We start from the raw sequence: 21,714 nt of genomic DNA on the forward strand, positions 1-21,714 counted from the left end.
GTCCGGGCAAGCCTTCCCTGGCAGTCAGAGAGGACAATGCTATCTAGGGACTTGGTACCCAGTATCTCCTCCTTGTCTCTTGGCAGTTATCTGGATGCTCTTTTATACACTTTGCTAACAGTGGAACAAAGATGACATCAGCCCCCAGGGACCCGGCTGAAACTTCATATCCTCTTCAAGGCTCAGCCTCCCACCACCGCTTGGCCAGTCCCAAGCACTTCCGACAAGGCAAGCCCAGGCCCAGGCCAGCAGCCAGAAGGACCCTTGCTGCTGTGTGACCGGGGCTTGTTCAGAAACAAAGACAGACAGGCTGCGGGCATGCTCTCCCTTCTTTCCGCATGTCTGAGGCAGGGACTCCGGAGTGTGTTTACTTTCTCTCAGTTTCTCCATCAAACAAGAGCATAAACATGCCCTGCAGACTGTCATCCTTTCCCCTGTCTGTGGCCATGTGTTAGACTAGGTTAGAAGGGTGACCAGGTAGAGGATGAGCCCTGGTTCCAGTTCCTAACCCTCAATAGAGGCTAATCTGGCATCTGTGCCTGTGAGACTCGTTCCGTCCGTGGGGGAGGAGTGGGGTGCAGGGATGAAAGCCAGACCAGCTGAAACCTCCTTACATTTCTCTGCTTTTTCCACCCGGCTTGCCAAGTCCCAATTCCAAGCTAAGTATGGTATTCTGCCCACTGGTGCCGCTGCTTGGCCTTACCCAGCCTCGCCTGCCTCCTGCCCCCCTCACGAACTTGCTCAAGGTTGAACTTCTAAAGATAAAGCCTTTCTCCACATCTTCACATACCCACACTGCCTGGACAAAGTGAGCCATTCTGGAACAAATGTGAGATCTCAGCCCACGAAGATACTGAAAATGGGGCCAGGGTCACAGCCAGGCGCTCCATAGTCCTAAAAGGGGGGTAGTGGTGCTGAACTTGACCATTTGACCGTAAGATACTAGTGAAAATGTTCTCTGAGCCTTTTGCAATTCCACAGAAAGGAGGCGTTTATAGCCAAATGGGGGGCCTTGAGATTATTTAATCTGAATACCTTTTGGCTGATAGAACCTAACAATTAAAAAAAGTCCCTTTTAATAGTTAACAGAGCTCAAAGGCAGGCTTCCCGAGTACGAGAAAGGACTTGTTCCACGGCATCCGCCTGGAGGCTAAAATGTGCTCAGGATACTTCTAAGTGGAAAAGAGATCCGAATACAGAAAAAGTCAACGTATCTTTCTTCTACTAGCTGCCTAGGGCTGAGCACTGAGCCTCACTCACAAGAACTCTTCCACTTAATCCCGCAGCATTTGTGAGGGAGCAACAGCTTCTTCTACAGAACCCAGTAACCTATCCAAGGTCAGGTCATGAGAGGTGGGCTGGGCTCTGACGGAGGGCTATCTGACTCACATCTGCACTGTCAACCATTTCTTTTCCTGTCCTAAGAGCACTTTTTGGGAGGAGCCTGCCGAGTGTCTCTGTGCTGAGGAGAGAAGAAGCTCATTGCATTCTCAGGCCTGGTCCTTCCTGAGGAGGAATGCTTACCAGAGTAGACAGCCCATCTTCTCCAAAACACTGATTCCAAAGTTCAAGGTGCTCAGTGCAACTCAAAAACCCTCCAGTGACCATGCTCTTTCACCCTGAGCAGCATCACTTCTGGGACGCAAGCTATGGGCACCCACAGGTGCCAGTGACAACATGTGTGTGAGGCTGCATGCTATGGGCATGCACAGGTGTCAGTGACAACATGTGTGTGAGGCTGCATGCTATGGGCATGCACAGGTGTCAGGGACAACATGTGTGTGAGGCTGCATGCTATGGGCACCCACAGGTGCAGTGACAACATGTGTGTGAGGCTGCATGCTATGGGCATGCACAGGTGTCAGGGACAACATGTGTGTGAGGCTGCAAGCAATATCTGCAAAAGCAAAATAAGGCGGGGCACCTGCTGACCTCTCTTATCAAAAGCAGTTGGCGCAAATTCACGCACTGTGATGTGGCACGTGTGTACTGTGAAGTCCCTAGGAGCTCAGAGAACACAAGCACCATGATGTGGATGTGTGTACTGTGAAGTCCCTTAGAGCTAGGAGACACATGCACTGTGATGTGACATGCATACAGTGAAGTCCCTCGGAGCTTGGAGGACACACAGTGATGTGGCATGTGTATGCTGTGAAGTCAGTCCCTCGGAGCTTGGAGGACACACAGTGATGTGGCATGTGTATGCTGTGAAGTCCCTCGGAGCTCAGAGGACACACAGTGATGTGGCATGTGTATGCTGTGAAGTCCCTCGGAGCTTGGAGGACACACATTGTGATGTGGTATGTGTATACTGTGAAGTCCCTCGGAGCTCAGAGGACACACAGTGATGTGGCATGTGTATACTGTGAAGTCCCTCGGAGCTTGGAGGACACACACTGTGATGTGGCATGTGTATACTGTGAAGTCCCTCGGAGCTCAGAGGACACACATACTGTGATGTGGCGTGTCTGTACAGTGAAGTCCCTCAGAGCTTGGAGGACACACACTGTGGTGTGGCATGTGCATACTGTGAAGTCCCTCGGAGCTTGGAGGATGCAGGGCTTGCTAGGGTGGTAGTTTACTGAAAACTATCCGGTGCAGGACAGTGAGTTCAAGCCACACATTGTGATAAAAGGCAGGACAGTAAAAGTGCACATGCCATATTATGTTTGCATTTTCATAAAGAACTTTGGAAGGATACAGCATGACCCACTAAAACCGTTTACCTTTGGTGGTGTAGCAGCAGGGACGGCGAGTGAATGGATGGGAATAGGAATAGCATGCAGCCTCACGTACATGTGTTGTCACTGACACCTGTGTGTACCCATAGCATGCATTTCCTTACATTTTAACGTGCTTTTATATATTAAAAAATAAGGTTTAGCACATGAAGCCCATGAAAAATGTAGGTGGCTTAATGATGTGTGTGCATGTATATAAGGGAAGTGGGCATCTGAGGTATGGAGGAAACAATGGATTCTGGGAAAGCCTTGTCTGCGGGTCATCTGTTCCACCCCCAGCTTCTGTGTAATCCAGCAGAGAAAGCATTACTCTGCCGAGTGAGAAATCAAACTTGTTCAACAGGGAGGAATGGGGAACAGTAAGAAGCAGAGGGGCTGGAGAGAGGGCTCCATTCCAGAATTCCGAGCTCGCAAATCTGGGCACCCCCCTCTTTTGCAAGGAAGGTAAGACACGGCCCTGTTCCTTCCTTTCCTACCATACACTACCTCCAGGTGAGACCGCCCTGTAAAGCAAGGAATCTGCCATAGCTAGGCTTGTTCACAAGGAAACAAGAAGACAAAGGCTGCAGAGGTGCCAAGGCTGCTGTCAGGCCGCTGCGCAGTGGCCAGGGCCAATTATGCTTCCCACTGACCAGCCCTGGTCATGGTGCTGGCGAGTATCTTGGCCATCATACCGTGTTATATGGTGAGGAACGCGGGGTTGTTGGGAGTGGGGAAGCAGGTAGGGGACAGGTAGGGGGACAGGTAGGGGGCAGGTAGGGGGGCAGGTAGGGGGGCAGGTAGGGGGCAGGTAGGAGGGCAGATGGGGGCAGGTAGGAGGGCAGGTAGGGAGGCAGGCAGGGGGCAGGTAGGGGGGCAGGCAGGGGCAGGTAGGAAGGCAGGTAGGGGGCAGGCAGGGGGCAGGTAGGGGGCAGGCAGGGGCAGGTAGGGGGCAGGTAGGAGGGCAGGTAGGGGGCAGGCAGGGGGCAGTTAGGGGGCAGGTAGGGGGGCAGGCAGGGGCAGGTAGGGGCAGGTAGGGGGCAGGTAGGGGGGCAGGCAGGGGCAGGTAGGGGGCAGGTAGGGGGGCAGGCAGGGGCAGGCAGGGGCAGGTAGGGGGCAGGCAGGGGCAGGTAGGGGGCAGGTAGGGGCAGGTAGGGGGCAGGTAGGGGGCAGGTAGGGGGCAGGTAGGGGGGCAGGCAGGGGCAGGTAGGGGGCAGGTAGGGGGGCAGGCAGGGGAGGCAGGGGCAGGTAGGGGGCAGGTAGGGGGCAGGTAGGGGGCAGGTAGGGGGCAGGTAGGGGCTCTCAGACTACAGTGCCACTCACATTTCCAGAACCATGACGATGTTGGCCTTTTCCTCAAAGGCATCCACACACTGCACCAGCTTGGGGTGGTGGAGGCAGTTCATGATGCTGATCTCCTGCCGAATGTTCTCTTTCTCCTTGGCGGAATAGGCCTTGAAAAACTTCCCTGCCCAGATTTTTCCAGTTTTCTTTTCCACAAGTCGGAAGACTTGTCCAAACTTCCCACTGTCAATGAAAGGAAAGAGAAAAGCCGAGTTGAGCCGAGTTCTCTACGAAGCTGGGGGGTGGCAAACCACAGCCCGTGAGGCAGATCTGGCCTTACTCTTTTTATAGTAGAGACTTATTGGACACAACCACACACCTGCTCACTATGTTCCCCACGGCTACATAGCTGAGTAGTCGTGATCCAGGTGTGGGGCTCAGACCTAAAATACTCTTGACTAATGAAGAACATCCTACTTCATCTTAAGGGTGGACTTCCTTCCTTCCCTGTGCCAGGACCCCTGAAGAAGGACTGAGGTCCTCCCCCAAAACCAGAACCACTGAACGTCTGTCCTCCCTCTGCTCTAGCACAGATGCTCTGGAGGGTAGGACGGATCGGCTTCCCCTGCCGGAAACAGGGAGTTCTTCTTATTCCAACAGATGACTTCCTCCCTAGACCTGGTAAGAGGCATACACTGTACCCTCGGTTCCCCCAAACCACCAGAATAAAAGCTGAGCCATTGTCACTTTTTTTTCCTTTTAAAAAAAGGATACTGAGCCCAGAGTATCCTCAAACTAATGATGACCTTGACTTGAGACTTCTGATCCTCCTGCCTTCACCTCTTGAGTTCTGGGATGTACACCATCACATCTGGTTTATGTGCTGCTGGGAGTGGAATCCAGGCTCTTGTGCCTGTTAGGCAAACACTCTACTAACTAAGCTACCTGCCCCCTAGCCCACTCCACTATTCACTTAAACTCTTATGCTTCTCCAGAGACTGAGAGTTGGGAGAGATGAACAGCTTGTTGGTGTGTGAGCAGCAGCGTCTTTTATGTCCTAGGGAGTGAGGCTCAGTCAATGGTGGCACAGGGCTAGTTCATCCAGAACTGTGAGGCTCACGGGGCATTCTTGGCAACCCTAGAGTTGGCGCAGCTACAGAGAAAGTGCTCGCCAGGCCCAGCTACTTCATACCCGATGCAGGGGATGCTAAAGAGAACTGATTCAGACCTGGTCAAGGTGTCTGAAGGCTGTGCTATGGGCAGAGGCACAGAAGGCCTGGCCTGAAGCTCCTACAGAGCGGAGTCTGTAGAGAACCATAGGAGTCGCTGCAGAGAGGGGCCCTGGCAAGGGATGGGCTTGTGGGTCATTCCCTCCTGGTCTGTAGACACTTAGTGGGAGGAAGCTGGGTTTAGGACAGCACAGGAAGAACACTGGGGTGAACTGGGGTCTGGCACCACCTCACCCTGGGACCCAGAGGCAGTTGGGAACTCCACTTACGATCCTAGTCGCTCTTCAACGTCATACACATCAGATACTTTCTGCTCAGTGTTAACTGTCACTGTCCGATAATCGACCTCGGGTTCCTTTTCGTCTGCAGGGGGGCACAGGTCAGGGTGAGCGTGAGCCATCGGATTCCCCCCTCTCAGCCCCTCCATGCCCTCACTCACCGTCATCTGACACTTCCACTTCATCCTTTGGCTCTGGAGAGACAAGGAGGGACAGAAAGGACATGGTGGTTAGTACTGAAGGCCACCTAGAGCAAGGCATGCTGTGGGCTTTTCCAGATGCCAGCACACCTGGATCACATGGGCATCCCCTGAAGTGGGCTGGTCCTTACTGTAAAAACAGCCAAATGCAGACTGGCAAGTTCTGGCCTCCTCATCCCAGCCTCACTCCGCCACCATGTCTAACTGTCATCCCCTCCTCTCACCCAGTGACCCCCAGACATCTCCCCTTCGACATTTCTTCCAGTCTTTTTGGTATTTCAGAACCCACACACCACTGCGACAGTCCCGCTTTTCCACGGCCTGGAGCGAGCAACCTATAATTACTTTCATTGTTACGTCTGTTTATACATTTGTGGAACATTTGTTATTGAATTCTAGCAGTATTGCCAGCATCTTGCCAGTTATGTGGGCACATGACATAACACACATAACACAAGGCATAGTCTCTTCTCCCTCCCTGAAGCTTATAATTTACTTGTATAGGCAAAAACAGAGACACTTGAAGTAAGCGTCAATTACATATGTCACAGAATGAGGAAGGTACCAGCGTGGTGCCGGAGGCACAGGGAGGAAGGTGATGTAGCACAGGACGGTGATAAAGCCTTGTTCTCAGAAGGAGCCCTTGAGTGGCCTCCCAGAAGACAGGAGACAGTGAGGGTGAACAAGGGCACACAGGTGAAGCCAGCAAGTGCCCATGAGTGACATATTCCAGCTGCCTTCATTCATATGCCATGAGCCATGGCTAGGGAGGAGACAGGTTAGACGACCCCAGACCTTGTCTACTTCAGAGACCTAGGGTTCCCTCCGCTCCGACATTCATATAACTTCCTGATCTTGGCTGAGTATCTTTCCCTTTCTGGACCTCAGGTTCCTTGTCCATAAAAGGAGCTGTACAGGTGACTTTGAGTGGCCTGGCTAGCACTATATGGCACTTTGTGTAAGGTTTTGTACTCCTTCAGCCATCATGGGGACCGTGACTGATGGATGGATGAAGGGAGGTGTCCTGAGGCAACAGAGAGAGGACATGGCAAAAATCAAAGTGGTTACAGGGTCATTAAAATGGAAATGTGTGCGTGTGAGAGGGCGTGTGTGAGTGTGGAAACATGGGAGTGTGTGTGCCGGTGAGTGTGAGCATGTCTACGCGAGCTGGTGTGTAAGGATGCGAGCACAATATAGTGTGGGAATGTGTGAGTGTGAGAGGGGGTGTGTGTGAGTGTGGGAACATGGGAGTATGTGTGTGCCGGTGAGTGTGAGGGGGGCGTGTGTGAGTGTGGAAACATGGGAGTATGTGTGTGCCGGTGAGTGTGAGGGGGGCGTGTGTGAGTGTGGAAACATGGGAGTATGTGTGTGCCGGTGAGTGTGAGGGGGGCGTGTGTGAGTGTGGAAACATGGGAGTATGTGTGTGCCGGTGAGTGTGAGAGGGGGTGTGTGTGAGTGTGGAAACATGGGAGTATGTGTGTGCCGGTGAGTGTGAGAGGGGGTGTGTGTGAGTGTGGAAACATGGGAGTGTGTGTGTGCCGGTGAGTGTGAGCATGTCTACACGAGCTGGTGTGTAAGGATGCGAGCACAATGATAGTGTTACATGTGTGAGCGTGTCAATGGGGGACAGTAAGGGAGTGCGTATGTGGAACAGTGTGGCAGTGTGTGAGGATGGGTAAGAGGAGGGCGTGGCTGTGCGGGGCTGTGTGTGAGTGTGCACACATGTGACATCACTATCTGTGGGGCTATCGTGTGGGACTGTGCGTGAGTGTGAGAGGGGATGTGTGCACGGGATACTGGACAAGTGTGAGAGAGTTTTGAAGTGTGTGATGGTGTGAGCAGATGTGTGTGGAGTATTATGGGATGTGGGAGTGTATGTGGGGGACAGCCTGGAGGTGTGAGTGTGGTGGCCTGTGAGCGCATTTGTATAGGATATCAGGGGACTATGTGACTGTATGTGTGTGTGTGACAGTGTGGAGGTGTGTGACCGTGTATGTGGGATGGTACAGGAGTGTGTGTGAGATAGCATGGAAGTGTATGGCTATCTGTGTGTAGGTTGGTGCGCAAGTGTCTGGCCGTATGCCTGTAGGTCAGTGTAGAAGTGTAACCACACGCACATGGCATAGTGTGGAGGTGTGTGAGTGTGGCCAATACATAATATGTGTAAGAGTGAACACACGTGTGGGAGGCAGTGTAGGTGTAAAAGTGTGAAATATATGTGCGAAGGAAAGCATAAGCACGTGCATTTTCCTGAGAGCCTTTGTATATGTGTGTGAGGGATAGTATGGTGTGTGCAAATGTGTGTATAGGTGTGAAATAAAATCAGTGCATAAGTGTCAGTTAGATGTGTGTGTGAGAGTGTGGAAGTAAGGCGGGAGGAAAGGCTGACTGGCAGAAGCTGACACCAGAGCAAGGCTGGCGGGGGGCACCTGTGGGGTGTGTGTCCTGTGAGAGCAGTGTACAGAGGGCCTGGCAGACACGGCTGGTAGGGAGGGCTGTGCACCGGCGTGCTGCGCTCTCGTCTGAGGTGGAGGTGAGGGCCAGGGAGCAGGTGCAGCCGGGCCTGTGTACAGCAAGCGCCTCCTTTAGACTGAGGACAGAACACACGGGGATCTAAACAGACAACTAACCCAGGCCCACCGAAGGTAAGTGCCTCTTGCCAAAAGAGAGTTCCGAGAGTTTATGAGCATAAAACCAGAAGCTGTGATCTGTTTAGAGTTCTTAAAATGCTGCGGATGAAGTTTAGTTTTAGAAACCTAAACACAAGGGGCCTGGGAAGAATAACACAGAGAACAGCATGGGAAAGCGAAGTGCGCAAGGCAGACAAGGACAGGGTTGGTGGTGGACGGGAGCTAACGGATCGCTCTTCGGAACCCACACAGCTGGCACGGAGTGACACTGTGCAGCTCAGCCATGACAAGGGTGACCCAGGGGAAGTGCTCCTAGGCCTTAAGGGTGAGTGTTCAGGGAGGACTGTCTCACTCTGCCCCTGAGGTGTCGCCCTAGGGAGGGCTGTGAAACCCACCCCAAGCTCGCGGCTCTGCCCAACACTGTGCTGGGGACTACGGGTGGATTGGTCTGTGGCCCTACCTAGAGCTTCGGACATCGTTCCCAGGGCTAGCTGCGGGCAGTTAGAAGGCTACAGTGGAGCTGGACAAGAGCTCAGAGTCGTTAGGGGGAGGGACCGCCATGGTAAGACAGTCAGAAAAGGCTGGGAACACACACGAGGGTGAAAACACTAAGTTGGGGGATTGTCCATGCCATGTCTCCCACAGGAGGACTGGAGACATATGGAAGCCATGCTAGGATGTCCTGGATGCTTGGACTACTTCATTGATGCTTTAGAACACAGAGTTCTAAAGGAAGCAGAGATCCAAGGACAGTGGTCCTGACTATCTAGTAGCTGCTAGTCACCTACCCAGGTCTTCCAGTCGATAAAACAACATGTCTTACCAGGAAGTCCCATTGCCCTGACCTGTGCTGTCCGGTCTGAAAGACTTCTTCTAATTTAATTTGATCAACACGCTTCATTTTCTTTGTCCCCGGTTACATCCTGCCGGTGTTCTACAGAGCATTCTAAGCAGCAGGGTACGGGAAAACAAAGGAAGGCTTTCTTGGTAAGGTGTCTACAAAACTGGTTTGTGCTCTGCTTGGGAGAGGCCTTTCCAGCCACCTAGTGCAGGGTTTCCTCAGCCAGCCTTGGAGAGGGACTTAGTTCTGGAGCTGGCCTCTTCCCTGCCTGAAGTCAGAGTTGGCTTCCTGGCTTGCCCGCCTGCCCTCACACCTCAGCTTGTCTAATGTGGTTGGGGACCAGTCCCTCTTCACAGAGAGTCAAGTTGCTCTCTGAACTGCTCAGGGTAACTTTCCTCTGGGAGTACTCGCTGAGATCCCGGGATGCTGGCATGTGTCTGCCTTCTCGTCTTGCCTCCTTTCCAGTTATGGGGCAAGATGAGCAGAGGGGAGAGGGGACGAGTTGAGGGAAATCATGGCTCAGTGAGCTGAGCTCCCAGACCATAAACAGAGGTAGCCATCTCAAAGAAGAGCCCTTGGTTTCTCTCTTTCCAAGAAGGAAGGAGATAAAATTGCAAAAGAGGACCTCAACTAAATCTTTTTTTTTCTTCAGTCATTTAGTGGGCTGGAGAGCTGGCTCAGGGATTAAGATCACTGGCTGGTCTTTCAGAGGACCCAGGTTGATTCCCAGCACCCATGTGGTGGCTAACAACCACCTCCAATTCCAGGGAATCTGATGCCCTCCCTCTTCTGACTTCTTCGGACACCAGGCATGCATATGGAGCACAGATATAGAGGCAGAACACCCATGCACACAATTTTTAAAAATCTATTTAGAATGAGCCATCGCCTCAAGAGCTCAGTGGAAAAGCTATTTGGAAGAGGGTTAGGAGATGCTTTTGTAGACAGATGAACCTCATTACCATGGATGGCGTTAGGAAAAGACTGGCAAAGCTCTGGGAGCCCTCACAAAGCAGGTCCCACCAAGTCTCCAAGGCAGAGCTTTACCTTTTCCTTACAGAGGACTGCAATGTGTGCAGTGAACACTAGAGGGCAACCTGGCTCTGGGTACCACTTTTGGGAGCCCTGCAGAGCCTCAGCCTAGCTGTGCAGTTCCAATTGCCCTTGGGTGCAAGGAGCTGACTGGCAAGCAGCCTCGGCCACAGCTGTTTTGCTAATAACACTGTAGCATAGAACAAATTAGGAGCAGGGGCTAGGATGGAGGGGAGTTCAAAGGCAGAGTGGGATTAGTGGGGAGTGGAACCCAAGACTCAGCTGGGGCATTGAAGTCGGGGGTCGTTTGCACAGGTCTGGTGAACCTGGGCAGGATGTTGTCAGGTCAGGGATAGGAAAGATGGCTCTGTCATGGGGGGGGGGGGCTCTGGTGGGAAACCCTTCTTTTCAGTCTCCCACTGGATCCCCAGTGTCTGGGAAGAAGCCCCAACACTGGAGGGACACAGGATGCCCACGGGTGAATGGAGTGAGGGATGGGTTGAAAAGGGATGGAACTCAAAATCAAGAGGAAGTAGAAGACAGAAGCTGCCAGGACCAGAGCGGTTAGTCGGGCAGCACAAGCTGGGCTTGTGGAGTGAGGGCTGATTGGTATCGCTTTGAGTAAGACCCTCATAGCCCGTTACTCCACCGATGCAACCTCTGTGACTGCTACTTCTCCCACCTGTCCGCTACTGCTTCCAAACTCATTCCCCACCTATGCTTCCCAGAGGGCCATTTCGCCTTTACCCAGAGAGAGCTATCTTTGCTGAGATCTCACAGCCCTTGAGGAATCCACAGAGAACTTTGACTTGGGGCATCCCCACCCTCTTCTCCCACTCCCTCTTCCTCCTCTCCTTCACCCCTTTACTCCCGTCTTCCATTCTCAGGCCTAGCTTGTGCAAACTGATCTTCCCCTCCTCCTCCCTCTTGGATAAGACAACTGAGCCTGGAGTGGGAGTAGCTTCCTGTCTGGAAGCCCTGGGTGGCCTGGACCCTTCCTTTGGATTTCAGGCAATTGCCCACTTCGGTTTGTCTGCAGCAGTGGGAGGGTTCTGGAGGCTACGTAAGAGTTCAAGGGCAAGGCCACTGCCCCCCAGCATGGCATTCCCCATAATCCCGAGCACTGCAGCTCTGGCCTCTTGAAAGTCAAGCCACACCTCCATCAGGGTCCCTGGGTTGATTAGGGATCTGGTGGCTTCGGGTTTCTACATCAGGGCCTGGGTGACTTCCAGTCCAGCCAGTGACCATGTTTTCTCTGTATCTGTCACTCCCAAAATAACATCCTGAAAATGCTCCCTGCTCCACCTATTCTGCCTACTCTCTAAGTCGTCCAGTGCAGAAGGATGGGGTGTGATGGAGTGTTAAGAGGCAGCAGATGGTGGCTTTGTTATTCGGTTCCCCCCAACATTCACTTGTAAGCAGACAGTGGATGGGAGCTTTATGAATGTTACCATGAGCCAGGGCCCAGGCCAGCCTCCTCTGTGACAACTGTGGCCATCCAGGGAACCCTGCCTGTGTCCATCCCGAGGGTTAAAAGAGAAGTGCCCAGCATGCAGCTCGCTGGATGGCGTATGAAGTTGGTGTGTTTTCTACTTCCTTCCTTTGGAGCTACACAGAGAATGCCCTGGGTTACATGGGGCTTCCAGGATGGGTCTCTCCCCGTCTCCTTTAGTGTCCCACCATGCTGCCTATTTGACACCCCGAATATCTCTCCAAGAGCATTGTCCCTTCTGTTCTCCACCTTCTCTGTCTTAAATCCATAGTGTTCTTGTCCCTCTCTTTGAATAAAACTCAGCAAAACACCCCACACTCTGGCCTCTCTCCAACTCATTCCCTTGCCAGAGCAACCATTTTCCCACCCTGTGCAAACTCTATGGACTTCTATTGCAAAGATCGCTACCAAGCAACAGGCAATTCCAATGACCCAGAGTCCCTAGCTCTTTGTCTTTAGCATTTAGTGCAGTACATTTGCAACTTGTGCCCCCCCTTCCTGTGTCTACAATGAACTCAGATTTCTCACAGTCCCTTCTTCTAGTCCCACAGGCTTTTACACTACGGCACAAGTGTTGACCTTTTCTAATCCCTGGGTGACCTACTTGGTTTTATTCCGTTGTCCATTAAACAGCAAAGCTTTCTGTATCTATAGCCTTCCTCCCAAGGTGGTGACTCCTCCCTTCAGGTATCCCTCAGATATCTCTACTAAACTAGTCTGAAACTAAGACCCTCACCATCTCCCAGTCTCTTTGTTATTAAGTTCCCCAAGTCAGTGGGGGGGGGGTGGGAGACAGCCCGACAAACCTCTTCCCTCAATCTGACCGAAGGAGAACAAGCTCTGGGCTAGACAGCTCTGGGTTTATACACTCCATTCACAAGTTCTGTGACCTTAGGCAAAAAGTTCCACCCCTCTACGTCTACTTCCCCTCTGTCCGAGGAGGGCAATGGCGGCAGTGCCTGTGTCACTGGGCTATGAGGATTGGAGTGGAGAATGTAAAGATGAGGATGTTGTCATATGACAGATGCTCAATGGCTACCATCAGTCACATGACTTAAAATAATAATCCTCTAATTATCTCTTGAATGTGTGCTTGGTTATCTAAGCCAGGAACTAGGGAGTCGTCTTAGAAGCCTTTCATCTCTCTAATCCCCTCACCCCAAACTCATCAAGAGTGGTCCACTCTATCCTAGGGAGATTTAGTTCATGCTCCTCCCATCCCTCTACCAGGCTGGGATAGCAGAGACTCATGGAGACTTGGCTAACTCCAGACTCATCTTCTAGGTCATCAGCAACTGTAAGGCTTCTCCAGTGTTCATGGTATATGAATGCCTTCAGGAGCAAACTGTGCCAAAATGAGGCTTCAAGAAGCCAGGGGATACCCAAGCTGAGAACACACAAGGCTGCCACACTGCAGTCGTATTTGAGTGGCAAAGTTCTACTGCTTCCCAAGTTTGCTTTCTAACAACAGGCCAGCCACATCATCTCCCTCTCTTGTCTGCAAAGCGTTGGTGAACACCGTGATTTTATCCCGTTTGCTTTCTAACAACAGGCCAGCCACATCATCTCCTTCTCTTGTCTGCAAAGCTTTGGTGAACACTGATTTTATCCCAAGTTTGCTTTCTAACAACAGGCCAGCCACATCATCTCCATCTCTTGTCTGCAAAGCTTTGGTGAACACTGATTTTATCCCAAGTTTGCTTTCTAACAGACCAGCCACATCATCTCCTTCTCTTGTCTGCAAAGCTTTGGTGAACACTGTGATTTTATCCCAAGTTTGCTTTCTAACAGGCCAGCCACATCATCTCCTTCTCTTGTCTGCAAAGCTTTGGTGAACACCATGATTTTATCCCAAGTTTGCTTTCTAACAGGCCAGCCACATCATCTCCCTCTCTTGTCTGCAAAGCTTTGGTGAACACTGATTTTATCCCAAGTTTGCTTTCTAACAGGCCAGCCACATCATCTCCCTCTCTTGTCTGCAAAGCTTTGGTGAACACTGATTTTATCCCAAGTTTGTTTTCTAACAACAGGCCAGCCACATCATCTCCTTCTCTTGTCTGCAAAGCTTTGGTGAACATTGTGATTTTATCCCGTTTGCTTTCTAACAGGCTGGCCACATCATCTCCCTCTCTTGACTGCAAAGCTTTGGTGAACACTGATTTTATCCCAAGTTTGCTTTCTAACAACAGGCCAGCCACATCATCTCCCTCTCTTGTCTGCAAAGCTTTGGTGAACACTGATTTTATCTACACTATCCTTTTCACTTCCTTCTGTTTCATCTCACATAACCTATGCACTCGCTACACTTATGCTTCTCCAATGCCACCTGTTTCTGTCACTTCCTACCCTTGCTCAGGCTCTCTCCTTTGTGTGGAATGCCCTTCCTTATCTCCCCTGCTTCTCAGTGTACCAGTCCCTTTCCCAAGACACAGCTTAAGTGTCACCTCCTCCAAGAAGCTTTTCGATCTCCCTGGCAGGATTTTCCACGCTTACCGAGCTGTCCTTCCCTCTTTTTATTTACATCACCCTAGTGAGATGCGTCTGCCTCCTTGTAGCTGCCTGTGTATTCCCCCTTCAACTTGAGTTCCTTATCTGTCCTGTAACCTGAACACTGATGTGAAGTGGACACTCACCTGTGAGAGCAACAGAAGCAGGTAAGGGGTGAGAGAGGAGCAGAGGAACCTGAGGTCTGCCTGACAGCCCACCTGCCGATCAACACACCATCACCCTCTGGTGGCAGGGTAACAACCTTTCTAGTACCATGCTTTCACTGAGTGTGATATCAGTGGTAGCACACATCATACCCTAGGAAGATATTCTGACACTGACCTACAGCCTCAGCACCTTGGCTAACGAGTTTCTGAACGACCCTTGGAACTTCTTTCAAAGGATGGGTCAGCAACACAGTCTTATAAAGTAAGAGCTCCCAAGGTACCGCCAGCCACGCCTCCATATCCAGTCTCTCTCTCTGAACCTCCCTCCCTCTGTAGATTCGGTCCAAATTCATGCATATTTATTTCAAGGCCAGGAAGAAATGAAGGCAGCCTACCCTCAGGTTTCTCTCCCACGGCTGTGAGTTCAGACTCCTGGCTTGGCTCGCTGGTTCCATAGACGTTGACGGCACGCACCCGGAATTTATACTCGCGGTCAGGCAGCAGGTCTTGGACGTTGTAAGAGGTGCTGCGGCAGGTGGCTAGCTCCTTCCACATCTTGTCCTCTGTGTCCCAGATCTCCACATTGTAGGACTGAACGGCACTGCCTCCATCATAAGACGAGCCATACCAGGACAGGGTCAGCGAGGAACTCCGTATGTCAGATGCACAGGGTGTACCAGCTGGGGGGTCTGGCTTATCTGGGGATGAAGAAGCACAGTGTCACTCGATAGGACTGTAGAGGAAGAACTTCCCTCAACTCCAATGCTAGGGATAAAGTCTAGGATGCCTCTCTCTTGTGCACACACCCCACTCGGGAACCAACTAGTCCTAAACTGAAACATTCTCGAGTTAGCTCTGCCCTGAGAACTGGCTAGTGAATTCAAGCCCGGTTCTCCAAGTCCTGCTCTCAACCTTTCATACGTCCCGGGTTAGCAATGCACAAAGCTACCAGTTCTGAAAGTCCCATGGATACCTTCCTGCTTGGAAGAAACGCTATCCTGGGCTAATCATGCGGACCTCAAGTTGTGCTTTCCTGTACTTGGTCCAAGTCATAAACATTTTTTTTCAGAGTAAACAGATCTAGGAAGCTATGTAGGAGCTGTAGACTATTTTCCATGAAAAACATGTTTTGAGAGAAAGTTGTGTGTGTGTGTGTGTGTGTGTGTGTGTGTGTGTGTGTGTGTGTGTGAGTGTGTGTGTGGTGCCATGTGTCTTTCAGGCTCAAAGCCAGTGACCTGTGACATCACTTTCTCTGGAGCTTGGGAAATGCTGTCCCATTAAGATGCTTGATAGCACAGCAGAAAAGTTCTTAAATCAGGTAGATCTGGCTTTGAACACAGATCTGTCCCCGCCCAGTAGCTATTAAACACTGTGCCTCAGTTTCCTCATCTGGACAGAGTGCTGTGAGACATTCTTAGAATGCGGCTGACTTGACTAATGGTTATTATTACTAAGAAGCTTATTTCTAACCTTATAGTGGAAAAAAACCCCACTTCTGTATTACCTCTTCGTTGCTGGTTTGGGTTTTGGTGCTGCAGAATACCATACATGCCGAGCGCATGCATGTTTTACCACAAGGCAGCAGACCTTACCCAACACCTTCAACTCTCATGGGACTGGAATGCAGAAGGGAGCCACAACTGTAAACCATCGCTGTCCCTGACTAAGGGATAGAAAATGGACTGAAGACACAAGAGAGAAGTGGCCCTTTGCCTGGCTGCCTTCCCACTCGGATGACCTGGGCTTAGCCCAGTAATGTTGCTCATTCCAGGCCATACCGTGGCAGCCGACAGTCTAACGAGGTCCCTGAGTTTCCCTGCGTGCTCTGAGTTGCTTATCTGAGCCAAACTATTTTTCTGATCCGTTTCTGCAGTTGTTTGGTTAGCTACATGTGTCTGTTAATTACAGAAAACCCTTCCTCCTCCACCAACCGAGTCTGAGTTCCCTTACAGAGAAGCAATTAAAACCACATTATGTGGATTTGTATGTGAATGCCAGTAAATTTAAGGCCAGTGTGTTTGTCTTTCTTACTGGGAAAACGGTGTTAACATGTAGCTCTTAGGATTTCTGCAAGTATTGAGTATACAAACACGGACAGGCAAGTAATTGACTTCTATCTCTACTCTTACTCCCAGCCAGACAGGAAGGCCAAAGAGATTCTGAAACATGGCCCTATGACCCTGTGAAGAAACATCTATATGTGCCTGTGTGTGTGCATGCATGCACACACACACACACACACACACACACACACACACACACACACACACGGGTTTATGTATGCAAATATAAAGTACATATACATATGTACACACACATTCCTTTTCACTCCTCCTCCATTTTAATTCTTCCCCCCCCTATTTATTTATTTATTTATTTATTTATTTATTTATTTATTTAGGGTCTCATGACCCACATTGGCCTTGAACTCATTCTCTAGTCAAAGATGATCCTGAGCTTCTGATCCTCCTGACTCCACTTTAGAGTCCTTTGATTGTAGGCAGTGCCAGGACCCCTGGTTTATGTGGTGCTGGGGCCTGCAACTCAGGGTGTCGTGTTGGCTAGAGAGGTGCTCTATCAGCTGAACCCCACCCCCAATCTGCTGTCCCCTTCATCCACATTCCAGCTTAATATTCACTGCCTGCTGCCTTTTGTGCCCAGAAACCAAAGGCTGGCTCTACTCTAGGAGTGACTCCGGGATCATGCCAGAGCCACCTCCCATCACTGCAGCCAGGGTCACAGGCACACTGGTGGCCTCCTGCAATGGAGCCACTTTCACTGGTTGTTTAGGATGTTCTCTTAGAAAATCTGTTTGCTCTGAAGGATATATTGGTCTTTTTTAGAAACATTTCTGGTGTTGGCAAAGATGTTTATTATTCTAAATCCTCTTAAAGGCAAGTGGTTCAAGTCTTCTGGAAACCAGCTAAGGAAGTAAAAGAGCCTGCTGGGGGAAGAAAGTTCTCACTGTCCCCGTCCCAGACCTCCTGGCAGACGCAGTCATGGAGGTTTATACAAGTGAAGACCCTGTCCATTGGCCGATTCCCTCCTCTCTGCTTTGCTTTGGAAACAGCAACTCGAGAGAGCTCGGCGTTGCTCAAGAGTTGCTATGTGTGCCGACCCTGAGGCAGACGCCTCTAGTGTATACGGGATGGAATTTTTCTCAGACAGCACAAGAGAAGGTGCAGAATGTGCAGAGGGAGGCCTACATTCCAAGTAAAGCGTTGCCACTGCGAAGGAATTTGGTGCCCAGGAAAGAGTTCAGAAGTCTTATAAGTTTGGGACCCCTCCTCCACCCATGTCCCCAGAGCCATGGGCTGTGTCTGCTGCTCTCTATTCTTTCCAACCTACGGAGCCCACATGTGTCAAACTACCCAGCGATGAGAACCAATAGGTGGAACCAGGGTTCTCCCACGAGCCTCCTTGCTAAAGACAGACACATTCAGCCTGGGCAGTACCTGACAAACAAGAGACTGGCTTGGTGTTTGCAGTTGGACCCACGCTTCCTCAGAATTCTCCCAGGGCTCCCTGGAGACATGGCTGACAAAATGGGAAACCCTTCCAAGGGAAGAGTTCCTTATAGCTCCAGCTGCAAGACTTTGTGCTCAGTAAAGGGTTCCTATTCCTGGGAAAACGGATGACCTTGTCTGTGAGGCTTCCCACTAGCCCAGCTTCTCCTTGCCCTCTGTGTGTTTGCCCACACAAAGTCTGTCTGTGAGCCTCCAAGCCGGCCTAGATGGCCATGCCTAGATCCCTAATTCAACAGCCACCGGCATGAACTGCAGCACACTCTTAGAAAGGGACTCTCGGAGGCCGAGGCTGCGTTCAGTGTGCTGCTCCATTTTAACTGTTAGTCTGACACAACCAAGTATCAGCTGGGAAGAAATTCTCAGCAAGGAATTATATAGAGCAGGTTGGCCTGTGGGCATGTCTATGAGGGAATGTCTTGATCGCTAACAGATGCGGGCAGACTCAGGCCATCATGGATGGCTAGATTCCCCAGACGGGGGTCCTGGAGAGTATGAGGGGGAAGAACTAGCAGAAAACAAAGATGCATTTAATCTCTTTGCTCTTGGCTGTGGATGTAAAGTGAACTTGCTGCTCAAGTTCCAGCCTTGGGTGCCCTGAAATGATGGACTGTAACCTTGAATTGTAAGCTAAATGATACCCCGCCTCCCGCCCTGCCAAAGGTTACTTTCGGCCAGGGTTCATTATCAGAGCAAACTGGAACACTCACTAGTCAGCGAAAGCCACAAGGAGAGTCCCACGACTCTGTGTACCAGACAGGGTTTGGTCCTTTCTAGGTTATCAGGCAGAATGAGATCAAGAGAGCATGTTGTTTATACTGTTGAACCAAGCCCCTCTGAGGACCATCCCCACCCTTTGAAATCATACAAGTTTAAAACTCGGAAGGTATTTCGTGTATGTTGGGTGTTTAGGGTTCTCTCTACTTTGTTTTTCTCCTTTAGAGTTAGGTAGAGGCCACTGCTCCTCCTCCTCCCTCCTCTCCCAGGCCACACGGAACAGTGGTGCAGGCCCAGGCCCAGGCCACGCAGTGTTGCTAATTCTTACACTGCTTCTTAAAATACAATAATAATTAGTCTCAGAAATAGCTAAGGATCCCTCAGCTAGTTTAAGTGCTAGTTTTTATTGATTTGAAAATATGAATCATGGATGATCTGGAAAGAAAACAGCTCTTCAAAGAATATGCCATAAGAGATCTCTACAAGTACAAGTTGAGTTTAACCGGCCTTATTTAGCTGGCCCATCAAGTGGATGCTTCTCAAGTGCTTGAAAACTGTCTGGCGTAGGTGGAACGATTTCTGCTTTATCTCATTTACGTTTACATCTACTTAGTAAACGCTGATCAGATAATATGCAGATGTCCCTGGAGACGCGGAGGTAAATCAGTTTAATCCTGGTTTACTTTGGCCTAAGTCTAAATTCATGGACTCTGAATGAATGTAGCCTTGCTGTGGCCATCAATACAAGTCCTCATTTTATTGAGTGATTCTATTCTTAGCTCTGGGGTGGGGGAGGCAGACAGAAAGCCCGCTCTCCATTCCATTCCCCTCCCAGGACGGCATTTAACATGTTGCTCCTGCCAGCTGGCAGGCAGCCACACCGATGGCCCTGTCAGCACTGGCCGTGGAGAATAAGAAACTCAACCATAAAAGGCCAGAACTGCAGCTCCTACAGTGGGACTGGGGGAGGGGAGCGTGGCACCGCACAGGGGCGGCCCCAGTGGGGGCAGGGAGTACTGGGTCCAGAAAAGCAGTTCGAAGTTTCTGAGCCCAAAATCACTGCAACACGGACAGATGAATGGGAAACATTGAGGAAGAGCAGGTCCTGATGCCTGGTGGGGGCACTGGGGTGTGAGTCAGCCAGTACTTTCAGGTATAGATCTAAACGCACAGCAAGTGGGATCACCAGTATCAACCCCCCAAAAGTTCCTGACTCCTTGGGAAATTATAGAAATCAACATCTAGAGTTAGGAGAGAGGGAGAGAGAGAGAGAGAGAGAGAGAGAGAGAGAGAGAGAGAGAGAGAGAAAGAGAGAGAGAGAAACAGAGAGAGAGAGAAACAGAGAGAAACAGAGAGAGACAGAGACAGAGAGAGACAGAGAGTTTTCCTTTAGGCAAGAAACTCATTCCATGACCCCTTGGTACACCACCTTCCAGATCTAAGGAAGCAAAGGAAGGGAGGGGTCAGAGGAAGATGAAATGAAGAAAGGACATTGGCCAGAATGATGGGCACTGAGTGAGGACACAGACAGGAAGTGGGAAAGGACAAGAAAGAAGCAGAGATAAATGGGGTCCATGGTGGGAGTGTGCACTGATAATCTGTGTTCTTGAACTCCTTTTCTCTAAGATCTCACTCCTTCCTACTGCTTAGGACCTGGAGAGAGATACTACAAGGTTCCCCAGGGCTCAAGGTGGGAAAGCAAGGTCAACAATGAACTCCCTAGCATGTGGCAGCTCTCCAGACTGCATAGGTCCCCAGCCAGGGTTTCTTTATCTTAGAGAAATTCTCCACTCTTCACCCTTCCACAGGTCCGTGGGTACCTCTGGAGGGCAGGTCTTTGAGAGTTTGAGGCTAATTCTCCCCTTTAGTTTTCCTTCTGTATGGTTGGAAACATACCTTTCCATTTGGGGCCTAAAGTGAAGATACGAGATAAAGATAGAAGAGGAAAACTGGGACCAAAGTCAAGGACCATAAAGTGATGGAGAAGAGAGCTTCTAAGTCATCGCCAACTGCCAACTTTATCCCTGGAAGATTCCATAGATAGGTTCCTATGGGTGAGTTCTAACCACTGTGACCCATAGCCTTTTCTAAAACTCTTTTGTTCTCGTATGTCCAAGGCTAGGCTGTGAGCCCTGCTATGAAGCTTCACACTGAACCCCAAAGGAGCTCCTTTTTCTAATTTTTACAAAGGAAACCCTATAAGCCTGAGTGTCAAGATCAACTGGAAAACCCACTCAAGTCTAATGTGCATGCCGATGGCTACCAGGTCAAAGATGTTGATGCACCCCACATGTGGAGGCCCACACAGGCACAAAATAGTCTACTATCCACCTAGCTACACTTTGTCCCTCTACTGTACTGCGCACCCGCCACATGGGGAAGCAAGACCAAGGAAAGACACTGACGATAACCTATGGGAGGAAACCACTCAGCAATTCAGATGTGTGAGAAGACAGACTGGGGCCCAGGAACAGTGACTGGGAAAGGGAACATGCAAACTTGAGACTCAGTCTAAATATGGGTTCAGTTTAGTGGGGAGTCACAGAGAAGGAAAGGGAAAGTAGTGGGATTAAGAGTCACCATGATGCCAGAGGAGCAGTCTCTGCACACCAAGGGGCATGGAAGCAAGGGGCAGGTAGCCACAGAGTGCCAGCTGGGGTGTGCCCAGGGGGTACAGAAAGCAGAGCCCTGCAGGAAGGCAAATCACTGCAGAAGGGTAATGCCTGTGTATTTGGCTAAGATGTGGCAACTTCTCAAGCCGGGCGGTGGTGGCGCACGCCTTTAATCCCAGCACTCGGGAGGCAGAGGCAGGTGGATCTCTGTGAGTTCGAGGCCTGCCTGGTCTACAAGAGCTAGTTCCAGGACAGGAAACAAAAGCTATGGAGAAACCCTGTCTTGAAAATAAAATAAAAAAAAGATACGGTAACTTCTCTCACTGCTGTGAGAAACAAGCAGAGAATGAAAAGTTGGGTGAAGTAAGGATGGTGGAGCCCCAGGAGCCCGGGAACTGGACCAAAGAAAAGAGACCCCACAAAGGCAAAGGGAAGCACTAGTGCATGACATAGCTGGAGGCCACCATGTTCGGAAGAGTCCTGCCTCACGTCTCATAGTTC

General features: G+C 50.6%; 1 protein-coding gene across 2 annotated transcripts in view; it reads right to left on the minus strand.

The window, feature by feature from the left end:
• The window catches only part of Mylk (myosin light chain kinase), a 256,640-nt gene that overhangs the window by 28,365 nt on the left and 206,561 nt on the right, over positions 1-21,714 (minus strand). For both annotated transcript variants that reach the window (XM_075965312.1, XM_075965321.1), the window contains 4 exons: positions 14,756-15,058; positions 5,673-5,705; positions 5,503-5,596; positions 4,044-4,247 (listed from right to left, as the gene is read on the minus strand). In XM_075965312.1, the coding sequence (XP_075821427.1) occupies positions 4,044-4,247; positions 5,503-5,596; positions 5,673-5,705; positions 14,756-15,058 (634 nt within the window). The remainder of the gene's footprint in view (positions 1-4,043; positions 4,248-5,502; positions 5,597-5,672; positions 5,706-14,755; positions 15,059-21,714) is intronic.

This window comes from Microtus pennsylvanicus, chromosome 1, assembly GCF_037038515.1.
Source record: "Microtus pennsylvanicus isolate mMicPen1 chromosome 1, mMicPen1.hap1, whole genome shotgun sequence".
Classification (NCBI taxonomy): domain Eukaryota; kingdom Metazoa; phylum Chordata; class Mammalia; order Rodentia; family Cricetidae; genus Microtus; species Microtus pennsylvanicus.